General features: G+C 43.8%; 2 protein-coding genes across 2 annotated transcripts; one reads left to right on the top strand and one right to left on the bottom strand.

Moving 5' to 3' along the window:
* The first annotated feature begins 6,457 nt into the window (after positions 1–6,457).
* LOC310694097 (uncharacterized protein) lies at positions 6,458–9,420 on the top strand. Its single transcript, XM_083476867.1, has 2 exons — positions 6,458–6,601; positions 8,472–9,420. Exon 2 carries the CDS (start codon positions 8,493–8,495, stop codon positions 9,012–9,014), a length of 522 nt encoding a protein of 173 aa, XP_083332993.1. The 5' UTR covers positions 6,458–6,601; positions 8,472–8,492; the 3' UTR covers positions 9,015–9,420.
* A 2,467-nt stretch (positions 9,421–11,887) lies between these two features.
* Positions 11,888–16,225, bottom strand: LOC310694299 (uncharacterized protein). The gene is made up of 2 exons (XM_083477419.1): positions 16,114–16,225; positions 11,888–12,995 (listed from the first exon to the last, which is right to left on the bottom strand). The coding sequence occupies exons 1-2, from the start codon at positions 16,174–16,176 to the stop codon at positions 12,549–12,551; spliced, it is 510 nt and encodes a 169-aa protein (XP_083333545.1). The 5' UTR covers positions 16,177–16,225; the 3' UTR covers positions 11,888–12,548.
* Between the last annotated feature and the right edge of the window lie 1,084 nt (positions 16,226–17,309).

Raw genomic sequence — 17,309 nt, 5'->3', positions numbered from 1 at the left:
GAATCTGGGGACAAAAGTTGGAATCTGTGGAGGGACCTCAGTTTCAGAGAATCTTGGATGAAATGGATTATCTAGACTCATTTCAAGCCACCTTAGACTTATCTTGGTCACCCTGGTAGACCTGATGCCAGCAACCACCTGTTGGGAAGGTGCTTCAGAAATACCCTCACCTACAGTGGTCCCAGTCCTTCCTTAGGGGTCAGTTTCAAAAAAATAAAATCATTGAGGCACCCCATAGAACCTTTGGAGATTCCACTTTCTGGCACCGTCCATTTATTTCTAATCTTTTTGCTTCCCATTATTTTTACCATAAGGCAGCATGTCCTCTCATTCCATGACTGATACATTTATTGAGGGGGGTGGGTTCTTGTCAAAAGCACACAGTCTAAGGACACAGTATCTTCAGGATGACCCCCATCCACATGTTTCTTGACATTCTCAAAAAAATCAGAAACATTTATGAGATAGGACTCCCGTTGGCAGAAGCCATGCTGATTCTTCTTCAGCAAGACTTGTCCTTCTGTTTCCTTGATTCACTCTGTCTCTGTCTCTGTTTCTCCCTCTCCCTCTCTTTCATATTTCATACTGTTAGAAACAATTTTACCAAGAGCAGATTTTAAGCACCCCCCAATCCCTTTTTAAAACTTGGCTTCTTTCCAGGAGGGACAAAGAAGGTTAGTGTGTTTCTCTGTAAAATATATAAATATTTTTAAAAGATGTGGCGATGTGACCATGGTAAGTATTGAATGTTAGATCCACAAAGCAAGTCTTCAATATTGTTGTTTTTATTTGAATAAATATCTCCAAGACATTACAGTGTATATACAACAAATAAACATTTACCACTAAGCCTGAAGTAATGTACCACTGCCATAGCAAATCAGAGCTATTATAGAATCTTAGTCATTTACACTTGCTGGCCCTTAGTACGAACACTTGGATTTAGATCATTTCAAAGAGATCCATTAGTATGTGTGGAATTCTTTAATAGGGATCCTTTGCCAACATGTAAAATGAAGAGGATCTAAGTTGTGTTGATTGGCTCTAAATTTAGTGCAAATATTTTACATGCACTAAACTCACAATTTAAAAACTACTGTTTCATAAAATAAATAGCATAGCCAAGAACTGTCAAATGTTGCATCTCCATTCACAATCACATAAAATTCACTATGCATTCAAAACAATTCAGATAATTTTAGACCAAATGGTCCATCCAACCTAAGGTGGGTGGGTATATCCAGCTTACACTATACAAATATCTTCCATAGGCAGATGTGTTTCAACCCAACTGTCCTCCTAAATGGCAAATCAACAAGTCGAAAAAACCAGCTTGAATCTGAATCCATGGGCAGAGAATACACAGATTTTTTTGAATTTTGTGTTGATTGTATTGACTTCAGGTACACTTTTAGAAAACTCTGTTTCCAAACCAAGGGTTGTATCCAACCAAGTCATACTCAGAGTAGACCCACTGAAACCAATGGGTTTAATTTAATCATGTCCATTGATTTCAAAGGATCTACTGTATTCTGAGTAGGACTAACACCAGATCCTACCCTATGGCATATCATCCCTGTAGATTCATGTCCCAACCAATCAGGGATCACATATTAAATGCACTTCCAGAGGTATAAAGCAAGGATAGGAACCTGTGGCCCTCCAGATGTTGATGAACATCAGGGGTCCTCACTCCTTATTTTGACTGTATTTATACTCTACTCTGTTTTAAAAGTTCTTAGAGAACCTATGAATGTCATGAAGAACTCCTGAGCATTTGTTTGCTTTTTTATATGGTGGGGTATAAATACTTTTTAAAAGTTAGGAAGACATAGAATGAAGCATATGTGGACAACCTTTGGCCATCTATATGTTGCTAAGACTTTCATCAGCCACAGTCAGCACGGTGAAAGGTCAGGATTGATGGGAGTTGTAAGGTTCCTGCACCCTTGCTAGATCACGTGAAAATATACAGTGGTACCTTGGGTTACATACGCTTCAGGTTACATACGCTTCAGGTTACAGACTCTGCTAACCCAGAAATAGTACCTCAGGTTAAGAACTTTGCTTCAGGATGAGAACAGAAATCATGCTCCGGCGGCACGGCAGCAGCAGGAGGCCCCATTAGCTAAAGTGATGCTTCAGGTTAAGAACAGTTTCAGGTTAAGAACAGACCTCCAGGATGAATTAAGTACTTAATTCAGGTACCACTGGACAGGGTATCTGTGCACCCAGTGCTATTTTTCTAGAAAAAGAGGTGCAGGAACTGACCCTTGTCCTCTTACAATGACACCCACCTGAGAGGTGCTGGAACTGATTTCTGGTGAGTTCCAGCCTGAAAAAAGCCCTGTGTCTACCTACCAATTCTTCAGAGTCCTTTCATGTTCGTCAACTTCCTCAAAAATGAATGTCTTAATGTTGCAATGCCTCGTTTCTGGGTTCACTGCACAATGTTTCACAATATTTCCCCCCCTCCTGCCAACAAACTCCCTTTATGACTTCATCTTGCTGAGCCTTGGATGATTCCAAGATATTAATGGGAACAACAGCCAGAGGTGGGGCGGAGGCTGCAATTTTTCAGCCTCCTGTTACCGAAAGGATTTCAGACGGCTTTGCAAACCCTTTAATTAGTCGGATGGCAGTTCTTTTCTTCTTTCCATGCGTGCAATTTTATGATTACTCCTAATGGAATGATTTTAAATTCAACACCCCACTAATGAATGGCAATAAAATTTTCTTTGACGAGGGGGGGAATGCCTGCTTAAGACATTCCAGATCTATCTCATGATCACAGCAAATAATTCACTGCGGTGGCATCCAAAGAGATTTGAATTAAATTCAAAGAGAGTTAGGAAACGCTTCTAGAAACTTTTGTAGAAGCGGCCTGTGTTGTAAACAGGTGGTAGTCCAGTGGTTTTTGTGGGCTGATAATGACTTTTTCCCACATGGCTTTGGGTGGAACGAAGAACTCCACGAATTAAGGGCTCCTGTTTTCGAAAACAGCTCCGTGTCGGTTTCCTCACCTCCATAACTTCTGACACAACTGACCTGCATACAGTATGTGCAGCAGAGGCTGATCAGGTATGACCGGCCCATTGGGTTTTATGATACGTTTCATGGGTGACCAAAAGATTTGAGCAAGAAGTGCTTCTCTCCATAAGATCAGATTTTATTTTTTATTTTTTAAAAAGTTGTTACTAATATTATAGGTCAGTCGTTGAAACCATGTCCTGCTCTGGCCCTTTTAGACCTAACTGCCATGCTGTTCACCACTGCCCACTTAGATATCACCTTCCATTGGAAAGAGCCCCAAAGGTCCATCTCTGAAAGGATTACAAGGGAACACTTGGGATCTGACTCTTTCCAGGCATTTAAACCAGGCAAAGGCAAACTTGGCCCTCCAGATGTTTTTGGGACTACAACTTTCATCTTCCCTAGATAACAGGACCAGTGGTCAGGAATCATGGAAATTGTAGCCCCAAAAGATCTGGAGGGCCAAGTTTGCCTATGCCTGATTTAAACCAACACAGAAGGGTTGTTAGTGGACAACTTAAACATGATCATTTTGACAAGGCATAGCTCCCTAATATCAACTATGTAAACACACAAGATGTCAGTGTGAGACCTCCAGCCAGCCATGCTTACCTATGGGGAGGCTATGGCATGGATAGTCGAAACCTTAGCAATGCTTTTACAATGAGCCAGTTATTTGACAGTGCCCTTGCTCAGTTTCCCTTCTCATATTCTAAAAAATATATAAATAGTTCAGTGGTTGCCACCTTGGTGCCCTTCCAGCTCTGTTAGAGTCCTACTCTCTCTGATCATTGACCAAAGGCCCAAGAGTGCTCTATCTTGCTCAGCAATGTCCACACTGATACGCAGTGGCTCTCCGAGGTTTCAGGCAGGGAGTTTACCTTTGCCCTAGCTGGAGGTGCTGATGGTTGAATTTGGGACATCCTGCATGCCAAAGAGGTGTTCTGTCACTGAGTGATGGTTGTTCCCCTGCTCAAGGAAGATCCCGGTCCTCATGACCTTCCAGGTGTTGTTAGACTCTGTCAGGCTCAGATGATCAGCATGGCCAATCGTCAAGGATGGTGGACTCCAAAAACATCTGGAGGGTCAAAGGCTTCCCACTCTAGACCGACCTTCCCCAGCTTGATGCCTTCCGCAGTCTACAACTCACAGTCTCCCTGACCACTGATGATATTGGCTGTGGCTGTTCTCCTGCTTAACTAGGGCTGGTTTCAACAGAAACATAAGAATCTGCCTAATAACAACTCAGATCTACCTTAGTATACACTGACTGGCAGAGGGTCTCCAATGTTTTGAGAAGGGGGTCATTCCAGCACCTACCCAGAAGTGCTGGGGATTGAAATCAAGGACGACTGAGTACAAAGCTCTTTCTCTACCACTTAGCTATCTCATTTCATTTTCATTTATTGAATTTATATATCTCCCTACTCTTAAGCAAAAGAAGGTGTCTTCTATCACACCAGAACACTGGCAGGTCTTCTTCCATATTGGCCATGTTAGGGATGGGGAAACTGTGGTCCTTCAAATGTTACTGGACCACACCTTCCCATCACCATTGACCATGCAAGTGAAGGCTGATGGGCATTGTGAGTTCAACAACATCTAAAGTCCAGATTAGGGAAGACTTTCCTAAGATATAGGTGAGCAATCTGCAGTATGGGAGTCAGAAGTGCTTTGATAATACTTTTGCCCGGGTCTGTAACCCAAGTGGTATGAACAGCACTGTATCTTGACAACTGTTAACTGGACTCGAATTCCAACATACATAGCAAAAATGGTGGTGTGAGCCATACTCTATTTTGAAGGCTTGCTTCCCCTCTGCCAGGCTTAGGCCAGCTCAGTCAGCAATATCCCCATTCCTAAATGGAGTTTTTATTTAGCATACTTTATAGCAGCTCAGCTTAAACCAGTGTAAATTAAATTGGCTTTCCATACTTAAGATTGCACCCTAACTTTGTTGGCAGTTTTGTTGCTAGTAACAGCTGCACTGCCCAAGGAGCTGCTTTAGGGGTGGGCAAATCAGTCAATTTTGCTTTCTCTTCGTTTTTCATCTTTCCTAGCCTTAAGTTCAATTCTCCACATTTCTGCATTGGTTTGCAATTATTATTTTTTCCTTTTAAAAGTTCTCGTGAAAGTTCATCAGCAATATTTTTTCTGCACATTTCTCATAATATACACATTGATTGGACACACTTTCCCCTAATATGTATATATTATTTGCATAGCTAATTTCTCAGCCATAGTTTGGATTTGATATCCCACTTTATCACTACCCGAAGGAGTCTAACATTCTCCTTTCCCTTCCTCCCCCACAACTCACCTGTGAGGTGAGTGGGGCTGAGAGACTTCAGAGAAGTGTGACTGGCCCAAGGTCACCCAGCAGCGGTATGTGGAGGAGCGGGGAATCAAACCCAGTTCACCAAATTACGAGACTACCGCTCTTAACCACTACACTACACCGGCTCCCGGTGCATTTTTGTAAGCTCATTTCATTGATATATGCTTCCTATTTTCACACTTTCTGCAAATATATGCATTTTGGTACACATTACTTGGCTGTGGACTTGCATTGCAAAACCTAAAGAAATGCAAGTTTCTAATGGAATCAAATCTTCATTGTTAACAGTCAATGACTGTTTCAAAGGACATCTGTGTTTTGGTTCATACACTGTTTTTGGAAAGTGTGGATTAGGTTGCTTTACCATTACAGTGGTACCTCGGGTTAAATACTTAATTCGTTCTGGAGGTCCATACTTAACCTGAAACTGTTCTTAACCTGAAGCACCACTTTAGCTAATGGGGCCTCCTGCTGCTGCCATGCCACCGGAGCACGATTTCTGTTCTTATCCTGAAACAAAGTTCTTAACCTGAAGCACTATTTCTGGGTTAGCGGAGTCTGTAACCTGAAGCGTATGTAACCTGAAACGTATGTAACCCGAGGTACCACTGTAACTGAGAGATGAATCTAATTTCTTCCCCATCTCTCCTCTGCCAGTGATGGGTCTGGAAGGTGGGGAAACTCCTATTGCCCATCACTTTCCTGCTGAATATGAAGTTAGCCCAATGAAGAAATGGTTGCCTAAGACATAATCTGGTGTTGACATTCCCGCTTGGACATGTGTTTTAGATCCAGTTCAGATAGATGCCACCAAGTTGATTCAACTTGCCTCTCTCTCAACAAGGGTGGGGATACGCTGCTGCCCTATTTACTAGGGTTTTTGTTTTGTTTTTTTTAGTCATGGGAATTTTACCAAGGGCAAATGACAAATAAAATGTAGGGTGGAGTTTAAGAAGAGCGAGTGAGAGAGATTATGATATACCAGGAAGGCGAACGACTCATACTTCATAATAAGCAAAAAATAAATATGTCCAATTAATTGGGGCAAAGATAGAGATAATAGATCAAATGCTTGTTGAGAAATAATTAAATCTCAAAGTGGAAGGCGGTACGCCTCTCATCCTGTGGCCTGCGCCTTGGAAAAAAGGTATAAAAGGCCTGGCTTCTGCACAGTCTCTTCAGCAGCAACTCTCAAGCGCATCTCTTCATTTCTGCACTCTAGAGAACCGGGTAAGAGGAACATTCTTGAGAGTCTCCCCATCTGTCTCTCTCTCTGTCTCTCTCAAGTTCTGCCTCAGAGGAAGCAAGCCTCTGAGTGCTTGGAAAGGCAAATGGGGAGAGCTGCTCTTGTACGCAGGTGCTGCTTGTGGACCTCTCCCTGGGACCTTGGTTGGCCGCTGTGAGAACAGGATGCCAGGCTAGATCCACCAGGGCTGTCCTTATGTTCTTTTTGGATTAGGTAAATCCATGGAGAATGTAGCTATCAGCAGCTACCAGCCATGGCGGCAATGTTCTACCTCTACTGTTGGTGGCCATATGCCTCTGAAAAGCAATTTCTGGGGACCGTGAGTGGGGAAAGGGTGGTTGCATTCTGGGTGGTCAATGTGAGGGCAGGAAGCTGGACTAGATGGGCCTTTGGCCTGATCCATCAGCAGAGTTCTTCTTAGGTTCTTAAGCTGCCACTGAATGTTGCTTGAAGTGAAGTTCTGAGAGGGATTTGAAGGTTCCTGATGGGGTGAGAACCTGCAAAGAATTATGAGAGAGGGAAAGATAGCTTTGCTTAGGTTCAGAATATAGATAGATGCTAGATATAGATAGAAGATAGAAATATAGAAAGGAGAGAGAGAGAGAGAGAGAGAGAGAGAGAGAGAGAGAGAGAGTCCATATGCCAGGTATGAGAACCTGTAGCCCTTCAGATATTGTTAGACTACAACTCCAAACAGCCCCCAGCCAACATATGAACAATTGACAGGAAGGATGGGAGTCAGAGACCAACATATGGAGGGCCACAAGTTCTCCATGCCTGCAGTCCAGTAATAAGTTAAGGGATAGCTTTTAGGCGAGTGATAGAGCCTGTTGAAGGTCCCAGAGGAAATCCACTCACCCCACCCCAGTTCAAAGAGTTCTCAGAGGACAGAAGCCGAGCCCTTGGAACATAGTCAATCAACCAGAAGAAACCATGCTAAGATAGACCCAGTGGGCTGTATGCAATATTAATACTACTCAGGGGATACTCAATGGGCATAACTCATTCCTTATCTCCATAACAAGAATCCCAAATTGTTTCAATTTTTTTTTTAAAAAAATAATCAGGTGGTTGTGATTTGTTGCTTTTTTATTGGGAGGTTTGTAGATTTCTTGTGGGTTGGAGATGAACAACAAAAAAACTTTATTCAAAAATTAAATCTGGCCTAGTGAGGAGTTTGAACTTGAACGATCTCTCTCTCTCTCTCTCTCTCTCTCTCTCTCTCTCTCTCGTGTGTGTGTGTGTGTGTGTGTGTGTGTGTGTGAGAGAGAGAGAGAGAGAGAGAGAGAGAGAGAGAGAGAGTTAATTTGCTCCTGTGTTACCATCTCTTGACAAAGAAGCTCAAAGCCACGCCTGGTGTCAGTGAATAGATGTTCCATACCAGCCTGTTGTTTTACATCAGTTAAGAATTTTGCCCTTGAGGTCTCACAATTAAGATTGTGTGTGCTTACTCATTAACTATTCTGGCTCACCTCCTAAGCTTTCGAAACCAAAGATCGTTGCTTTGATGATTAAAATAAAATTTTTTTTAATGCTCTTGTTTATTTTTCTGAGATAACATCGCTGTGTAGAGATGAATTGTCATAGTTAATGTAGGATGTAATTTCCATACTAGAAGAGTGGATAACATAATAATTGCCTTGTTGGGTCAGGCTAAAGATTTGCCAGCCACAAATAAATAAATAAATAAATAACCTACAACTTTCAGCGAAATTGGGGAGGACTGGAATTTATATTGGGAAAGTGAGAAACTTAAAAGTGGTGGATTCAACCGGCTCTGCTCCACGCTACGTGGCCTTTCTGCACCTCCTTCCGAATTAATGAATTGCTTTTCTCCTTGCTGTTGTTCCCCAGGCTCACCTATATTCTTCAGACATGTCTTTCTTCTCTCAGTCATCGTGCTCCATCCCATGTAGCAGGCCTTCCCATGCTATTGGACAATGTGGCATCGGCGGTAGCATCGGCGGAGGCATGGGTGGTGGCATCGGTAGCATCGGCGGTGGCGTTGGTGGTGGCATCAGCGGTGGCATCGTCAGCTATGGCGGCGGCGGTGCTATGTCATCCGGCAGCCTTGGTGTCGTCCCCGGTGTCCCCCAGTCCTGTATGAGCCAGATCCCACCGTCCGAAGTGATGGTCCAACCAGCTCCAATTGTGTTGACCATCCCAGGACCCATCCTGTCCTCCAGCTGCCAGCCATTGTCCGTCTCCGGCTATTCCCCGTGTGCTAGTGGCTATGGGTATGGCAGTGGCTATGGCGGCGGCTATGGGTATGGTGGTTCCGGAGGCTATGGCTACGGTTCTTCCCGCTACGGACTGGGGGGCTCTGTAGGTGGGCACCTGGGCAGATCCTGCTATGGGTCAAAGCGCAGGCAAAGCATCTGCGGGTATCCCTGCTAAGATCAAGTAGATTATCCATCAGGATCTGGGGCAACCTGGGAATCTGACAACCGTGACTGAAACCGGCAACTGAATTTAAGGACCTGAGCTTTCACAAGTGCTGAGCTGCTGCAGTTTCAAGCAGATAACTTGAGTTGCTCCCTGCCTCTGAAATCTGTACCATGACATTCACACATTGCACTTTTACTGAGATACGTTGCATTGTCTCTGGTATTTATTTTCCACCCCCTCTGCTTGCTTTTTGTGCTAGATGCAGGAAACCTTCCCCAAAGGAAGGCAGGACAGAATGTACTTCACCACATGCTAGTTGTGTCATGTAAAACTATATTCGATGCTGTTGTAATACAACATCTCCTCTCCCCGTATTGCTCTTTCCCTGCTACATTAAAGCTTTTGTTGCAGCACAGTCTTTGTTGTCCTGGAATGCTTTCTCTTTCCTGGGGGGTGGGGTGTGTGGTTTAAGGTAAAGGTAAAGGGACCCCTGACCATTAGGTCCAGTCGTGACCAACTCTGGGGTTGCGGTGCTCATCTCGCTTTACTGGCCAAGGGAGCCGGCGTACAGCTTCCGGGTCATGTGGCCAGCATGACTAAGCCACTTCTGGTGAACCAGAGCAGTGCACGGAAATGCCATTTACCTTCCTGCCGGAACGGTACCTATTTATCTACTTGCACTGGTGTGCTTTTGAACTATTAGGTTGGCAGGAGCAGGGACCGAGCAATGGGCGCTCACCCCGTTGCGGGGATTCGAACCGCCGACCTTCTGATCGTCAAGTCCTAGGCTCTGTGGTTTAGACTACAGCACCACCCGGGGTTTAGGTACTGTAATTTTAAAGTTCCATGTAGCCTCTAGGGGTTGTCCCCACTTAGAATGAATTGCAGTAGTCAAGACTAGCTGCCGGTGTAAGGAAAGAATGGAGTTCGAATCTGAGCCTACTGAAGACTCTCTTGGCTCTACAAGCATTGTGATGATGCTCAACATCAACTCCCTAGGATTGGCAGGTAGCATAAAACCCCTCCATTTACTGAATATCCTTAAAAGGTCACTGCAACCAAGGCTGGAGATGGGTGGAGTTTCTGCCTTCTCGATCAGGCAAGTAAAAAAAAACAACAGAGACTCCTAATATTTGCTTACACCAGCCCTGGCCAATCCACTACTGCATGTCTCTATCATTAGCCAATGAAAAGGCCCATGTTCCACATTCCTATTCTCACAGTTGCCTGAAGAGGACTCTGGATTCCATTTCTCCCCTTCTCCTCTTCCCACGTCCTAATCCCTGAGCATGTTGCACATTACCTTTCCAGATCATTTAATCCTTCAGCAGACTTTCAAGAAAGACGGTTCTTTTTTCCCTTAATTCACTCAAGTTAAACAAAGTGCTCCTCCAGCCCACACAAGCTATTCTCCACAGCCCACACATCCTTAAACTTGCTCGGCTGCTTCCCTGGAACAACACAGGCATCTCACCTGAAGCAGAAGGTGCACATTCAACTTGAGGAACACTTACGATACTTGAGTACAGGTTTTACATCTTAGTAGTTACACTTTGCACTCAGCGAGGGCTGTGAACCTCTGTCCCCAACTAGGTGAGCTGTACACCTGTCTGCTATTATCTTATTTATTATTTTATTGAATAAAATGTGTACAACGTTTGATTGCAAAAACGACACCACCACCACCTCAGACTGGTTTATAGAAAGATAAACAATGCTGGTTGCTGACCAGTTGGATAGCTCAGCTGGTTAGAGCATGGAGCTGGTGAGTTGCAGGCTCAATGCCTTTATGGGACAGCTGCATATTCCTGCTTTTCAGAGAGCTGGGCTAGATGTCTTCAGGGTCCCTTCCAACTCTACAGTTTTTTGGTTCCATGAATCCACATGGCCTCCAATGGATGCAGATCATATTGGTCATGCCTATTAGCCATCTAATCTTCTTTTAAAGCCATCCAGGCTGGTGGCCACCAATGCTGTTCATGGGGTTGAATTTCCTAGTTTAACTATCATTATAATTCCTTCTGTTTTCCGTCTTCAGTGGGTGAGTGCCACGCCTCATGCAAAGAAGTTTAGCAACACCCACATGCAAGAGGGAAGTGGAACAAGGCTCATGGGTAGGGATGGTCTGTACTGCTTTTAATTGTTCTGTTTCAGTTTTACTGGCACTCCAATTATTGGTTCAGCGTTTCCTGTGGAGTTTTTGAAAGAATGTAGAGAAACTCCACACTTAAAAAGCATGCCTGGGGTACCCACCTTTTGCATAACATGAACATCTCCAAATCATTTCACTATACTTCATATGGTAAAATACCTACTTTCTTTCCATATTTACCAAAATATATGCAATGTGTAAGCACCTTCTGTGTTGCAGAATCCAAAGGATGTGCACACTGACTAGGAGTTGCATTCTGATCTGCAAGCATGTTTGGAAGCATCAGTTTGCGTCGTTCAATAGTATTTGTGGTTCTCTACCTTCTATTTGGCCACTGCTCTTCATGTCACCCTTGCGATTTTGGGGCAGATCTACTTGACAGGGCACTGCTCACAGTTTGAGTAACAGAGGTATCGGATCATTCTTCCTGGCGAATGAGGAGGCCCCCTGCATGTGAGGACCATTTGCCAGGATTTCTGAACTCTACTATGAGTTGCTCCAGTCCAAGGAAGCTCTATGGCTTTAGAACCTTTCCACATGAACATTGGCAGAATTGGGTATTTCTGCACTCCTTTGTAGCAATGGGACACTTCTATTTTGAAATCCCACATCGTGGACCAGACACCTGATTTTCTTTGTTTCTCTCCTACTCTTCCTTCTACCCCATTGTTGTTTTTGGTGGAGTTGAGTGAATCATTGTTTGGTTTTTTTAAAAAAGATACAGGAGTGATTATGATGATGCTGCAAAAGCTTTAATAGTAAATAGGGAAATCAAAAGGATACATGTTCCAACAGTAATTTATACAACAAGAACAAGAACAGTGATCAAGCAGAAGGAGAAATAAATTGATGTGCTGTGCTTTGATCCTCTGGCTCTAGCGAGTGCAAACAAGTTGTAGAAACATATTCTAGCAGGGGTGGCAGACACCCGTTCAAGGACAAGCTGTAACCCCTGTCCCCAGGATTCCACAAATTTTGGTGGTGACAGCAAACACAAACATTTGGACGCTGGAGCTAGGTCACTCTGGGTTACATGTTTGTGTGTCCTGTCTATTTTTGTATCCTGTGTGTGTCAATGAATGTGTCTATGTGTAAGCAGGGGCGTTGCCACAATCACCATGGGCATGGAGCCCTCCCACCCTAAGGTGGGGTTGGACAAGGGTGAATGCAGCCCCCACACTGAAAGAAGCAGCAAGGTTATCCACCCCTGTGTTATAGGATGAAACAGCAGAGAGCAAGAGAACGATACCTGGGCTTGGTTCTCACAGGTGAAGAACACCTTGAACCTCAGCCAGGTATGCACAACACCTGAAACACTATGGATTCAGGCATGGATTCTTCTTTGTCTTAACAGTTCCTGGTTGTTCAGACCATCATGGTTGAGCTTGGGTTTAGCAGGGGTACTTGCAGATGCTTTGTCTACGTCTTGGTCCGCAGATGCTCCCAAGGCGTCCAAAGCCCCCGTAACCTGATCCGTAACCTCCGTAACCTCCATAACCTCCAGAAGCACATGGTGAGTAGCCTCCGACTGCCAAGGGCTCACAGCTGGCAGACAGGATGGGTCCAGGGATGGTCAGAACGACCTGAGGTGGTTGGATCACCACTTCAGATGGTGGGATTTGGTTGACGCATGAGGGGTGGACTCCAGACAGCACCCCGAGGCTGCTGGCTGAGACTGCGCCACCACCTCCAAGGCTTCCATAGCCAATGCCCCCATATCCAGAGCCGATACCACACCGTCCGAGACCAATGACAGGTTTTGAGGCGCAAGACGGGATGGCGCAGGATGGGCCACAAGATGGGATGCAGCAAGACATGTTTTGGCACGGGAGGTGAATCTGAAAGGACATGTTGAGAAAGGCCCATATTAAGCAGATGCCCATTTGGGGAATCAAGACATAATTTAGAGTAAGTCTATATATGGCAAACATGGATATTTACTCATTTAAATTATTATTAGTAGATGTCAAAGAGAAAAACAACTACCAGACTTTTAGAAGACATCTGAAGGCAGCCCTGTTTAGGGAAGTTTTTAATGTTTAATAGGTTATTGTATTTTAGTGTTCTGTTGGAAGCCACCCAGAGTGGCTGGGGAAACCCAGCCAGATGGGCGGTGTATAAATAGTAAATTATTATTATTAAAGTATTATTATTATTATTATTATTATTATTATTATTAAATTATAAAACTGAGTTACTCACCTTCCTGCCACCCAAGGTGGTACACTATGAAGATGGATTGTATGATTCTGGGATTCTTGAACTGACGGACCTCTGGTCAGTGATTTGGGTTGAAAGAAAAGCTGTTTGGAGGTGGGGGCTCAGTTATAAGAACATGAGAAGAGCTTGCTGGATCAGGCCAATGACCCAACTAGTCCAGCATCCTGCCCTCACTTTTTCCACTCAAATGCCTCTGTAGGAAACCAGCAGGGAGCAGCCCTCTCCTCTCTCCTGGTTTCTAGCAACTGGCATCTAGAAGCTTTGCTGCCTCCAACATTGATCATAGCTATCATGGCTTGTAATCATCAAAAAGCCGTAAAAGAGGATTTGTCTAATCCTATTTTAAGGTTATCTAGGTCAGTGGTCACCATTGCCTCTTGTCGGAGTGAGTTCCATAGTTCAACTATGGGCTCCTTCAACAAGTACTTTCTTGTACTGAATTGAAATTGTAATCCTTACATTTTTTGCAGGTAGAGATTTTTACATAGAAGCTAAAGCTTCTTGAAAGATCTGCATTGGCTCCCAGTACGTTTCTGAGCACAATTCAAAGTGTTGGTGCTGACCTTTAAAGCCCTAAATGGCCTCGGTCCAGTATACCTGAAGGAGTGTATCCACCCCCATCGTTCTGCCTGGACACTGAGGTCCAGATCTGAGGGCCTTCTGGCGGTTCCCTCCCTGCGAGAAGCGAAGTTAGAGGGAACCAGGCAGAGGGCCTTCTCAGTGGTGGCGCCTGCCCTGTGGAACGCCCTCCCATCAGATGTCAAGGAAATAAACAACGATCTGTCTTTTAGAAGACATCTGAAGGCAGCCCTGTTTAGGGAAGCTTTTAATGTTTAACAGACCACTGTATTTTAATATTTTGTTGGAAGCCACCCAGGGTGGCTGGGGAGACCTAGCCAGATGGGCAGGATATAAATAATAAATTATTATTATTATTACTAAAGCCTCCAAGACCTCAAATCTAACTTGAAATACTCACAAGTGTCTATGGGAAGGAGATGTTTAAATGTGTACACGACAAGAAGAATAAGTAGTTCTGATAAACCTGTAACCCTCGAAGCTGCAGTGTTTCTGACAGCTGCTTGTTTTCTCTCTCTAGGAAATGCCACTGGTTAATTCCTTATCTAGAAATATACTCAAGGAATGCAGAGTACAAGCTATGCTTGTCTGAAATCTGCCTAGGGCGGAGTGCTGTGGGAGCGCTCTTGGGTGGTCTAGATCCTTAGCAATATTGCTTTGAAATAAAGTGGTACTGGCAGATTTTTATCCCTAAATTGAGGGATTGTTTTCTTCAACAGCTAGTTTCTGCATGCACACACCTTCCTTCTTTCCCCAAGGACAACATTAACCATCCCTTGTTCCTCATCAAATAATTGATTTGAGGACTCTATCCTCATTAGGGTATTTGGTTTTGTCCAACACCAACTCTGTTTCTGCTTGAAATTGGTTTTATTTTTGCCTCTGTCACCAAATTTGGTGGTCCTTGGGGAAGAGGAGGCAAAATGCTTGAGGCTGATGATGGATCAAGTCACCCCTGATTTTTTTTTGTGTGTGTATGTGTGGTAATTGTTTTCCACCCCCTAAACAAAGCTCCCAGTATGAACTGCAATAGTCCGTATCCAACGAAATTCAACTCAGAGCAGAGCCATTAAAATTACTGCATCTAAGTTAGTCGTGTTGATTAATTTCTTTTCTTTAGCTCTCCGTACTCCTAATATGGTCATTAATTTCAGTCAGACTACTCTGAGTGGATTTACCATTGGCAACAACCCAGTAGATCTAATGTACAATGAAATAGACAAGAATTGGGGGCGGGGGCGGCAAATGCATTCATTAAAATAAACCGCAACAACAAGATCACCTTCCACATATATGTCACAAGGCAATGCTCGCAATATAATAAATAAGCTAAAAACAGTTTAAAACGGCACAGTAAATAACTAGAAGTATATAAGAAAAGCAGTAAATTTGGGTAAAGAATAAAATGAGAATTCCCTGGATACTTAGTTCCAGGTTTAGGGACAGGTACTATTTGGTGAGAGAGCCCCAGCAAAGATTTAAAATCAAAAAACATGCAGCAAAGTAAAGCGTGGAAATAAAGGCTGTTAGACCTTTAAAATATCCCCTTCTAAGTTCTTTCCAAAAAATTTCACTTCCCTTAATATAGAAAGAGACCACATGTTTTGTAAGTTTAAAATGCTTTACTTACAAACTCTTCAAAAGGTCAGGGCCGTGCTTTTCCATACAGCAGCAAAAAAAATTGCAGGCAGTGCAACTTAGTTTCAAAAATGGCAAGAGTTTCTAAATTATTTGTATAGAAACACAAAGATGACTTGCTAAAGGCACACCGTTTGAGCTGTGTGCCCAGAACAAAGAGACTTTCCTTCCAAGATGGGGGGGGGGGGGTTGACCTAGCTCAGCCTGGCAGGACAGCTTACTCTATGGTCTTAACCCCTTCATGCATTAATTAGAGTTGAGCATGTTGATTATATGAGGCTGGGCTTGCCCCACAGAAAGACCCTTGCCTGAAATCCTGGCTAGCCACTGACACTGAAGATGGTATCAAAATAGATGGTCTCACTCAGTATAAGGCAGCTTTCTATGCTCCTGACATTCGGAGGGCCGCAGGTTTCCCCAGCCCTGGATGGACTGCTTTGACCTTCAGAGAACAGAACTCAATTCACAGAACAAAGAATGTATCACAGCCACTGATAGAAAGAATGTGAATGGACTTACCTGAATCTTGAGAGTGCTGAAATGAAGAGAAGTGGTGGAGAGCTCAGGGATGCTGTTGAACATGTCATGGTGCCTTTTATATCCTTCCAGAGGAATTCTAATGGGTGTGATACATGATCTGTGCCTGAGGATTTAATTATTTCACAACTAGTCGTTTCCTGAAAATGTTATCTGCATGTTTAATCTTAAACCCCTGTGCATTAAATAATGGTACGTTACAAATTATTATGCGGTGGGGATTTTTGTTTTTGCCACCTTTGCTCATTTTAGTTCCACCCTAACCTATTTCTTTACCTCTATTATACCATGCTTATCTCTCTGTTTTTAAATGATCAAAGTTTGGATGTTCCCGTAAAAGTGCAGCATCCATCCTGGCCTTTGGCAAAAGGTTACAAGTCAAACTGGCTATGCGGCCCACATCTTCTGGGAACCAAAACCATTGTCCACATCCTGGATTTGAAGTGTGCATATTTTTTTGCACGACAGCACAAATGGGTTGTCTGTTATGTGAAACTCAAGACAAACATCTTTTCTGGGATTCCATAATGGAACTCTGATGAATCAGATCAAACGCCTAGTTTGTCCAACATCCTGTTTCTCACAGTGACCAACCAGGTGTCCATGGGAAGCCCACAAGCAACAGTGTTCTCCCCAACTGTGAACCCCAGAAACTAGCATTCAGGGGCATATTGCCTCCAACCGTGGAGGTAGAATCTAGTCATCATGACCAGTAGCCTTAGCTTCCATGGATTTGTCGAATCTCTTTTAAAGCAGTCCAGGTTGGTGGCCATCGCTGCCTCATGTGGAACCAAATTCCTTATGAGCGGTGTTTCTTGTGTTTTCTCTGTATCTTCCAACTTTCATCTTCGTTAGATGGCCCTGCTGGATTCTATCATTATGACTTCTGATCCCATTTACATCACAGACTTGTAGAGTTGGAAGGGTCATCTTGTCCAACCACCCACAGTGCAGGAAGCTCAGCCAAAGCATTCATGGCAGATGTCCATCCAACCTCTGCTTAAAAACCTCCAAGGAAGGAGAGTCCACAACCTCCTGAGAGAGACCATTGAATGACAGCTTAAAACGTGGCAGGCGCAGACCCAGCAAGAATCCCACCTGTGTCAAGGACTGGGCGTATGAGGAGGACTGGTGGAGACTGCCACCCCAAGAAGCTTCCAGACAAGGGGAAGAGGAAG

Source organism: Podarcis liolepis (assembly GCF_965112155.1).
Source record: "Podarcis liolepis genome assembly, chromosome: 15".
NCBI lineage: Eukaryota > Metazoa > Chordata > Lepidosauria > Squamata > Lacertidae > Podarcis > Podarcis liolepis.
The sequence above is the reverse complement of the archived record's forward strand: the minus strand, read 5'-3'. Positions and strand labels throughout refer to the sequence as shown.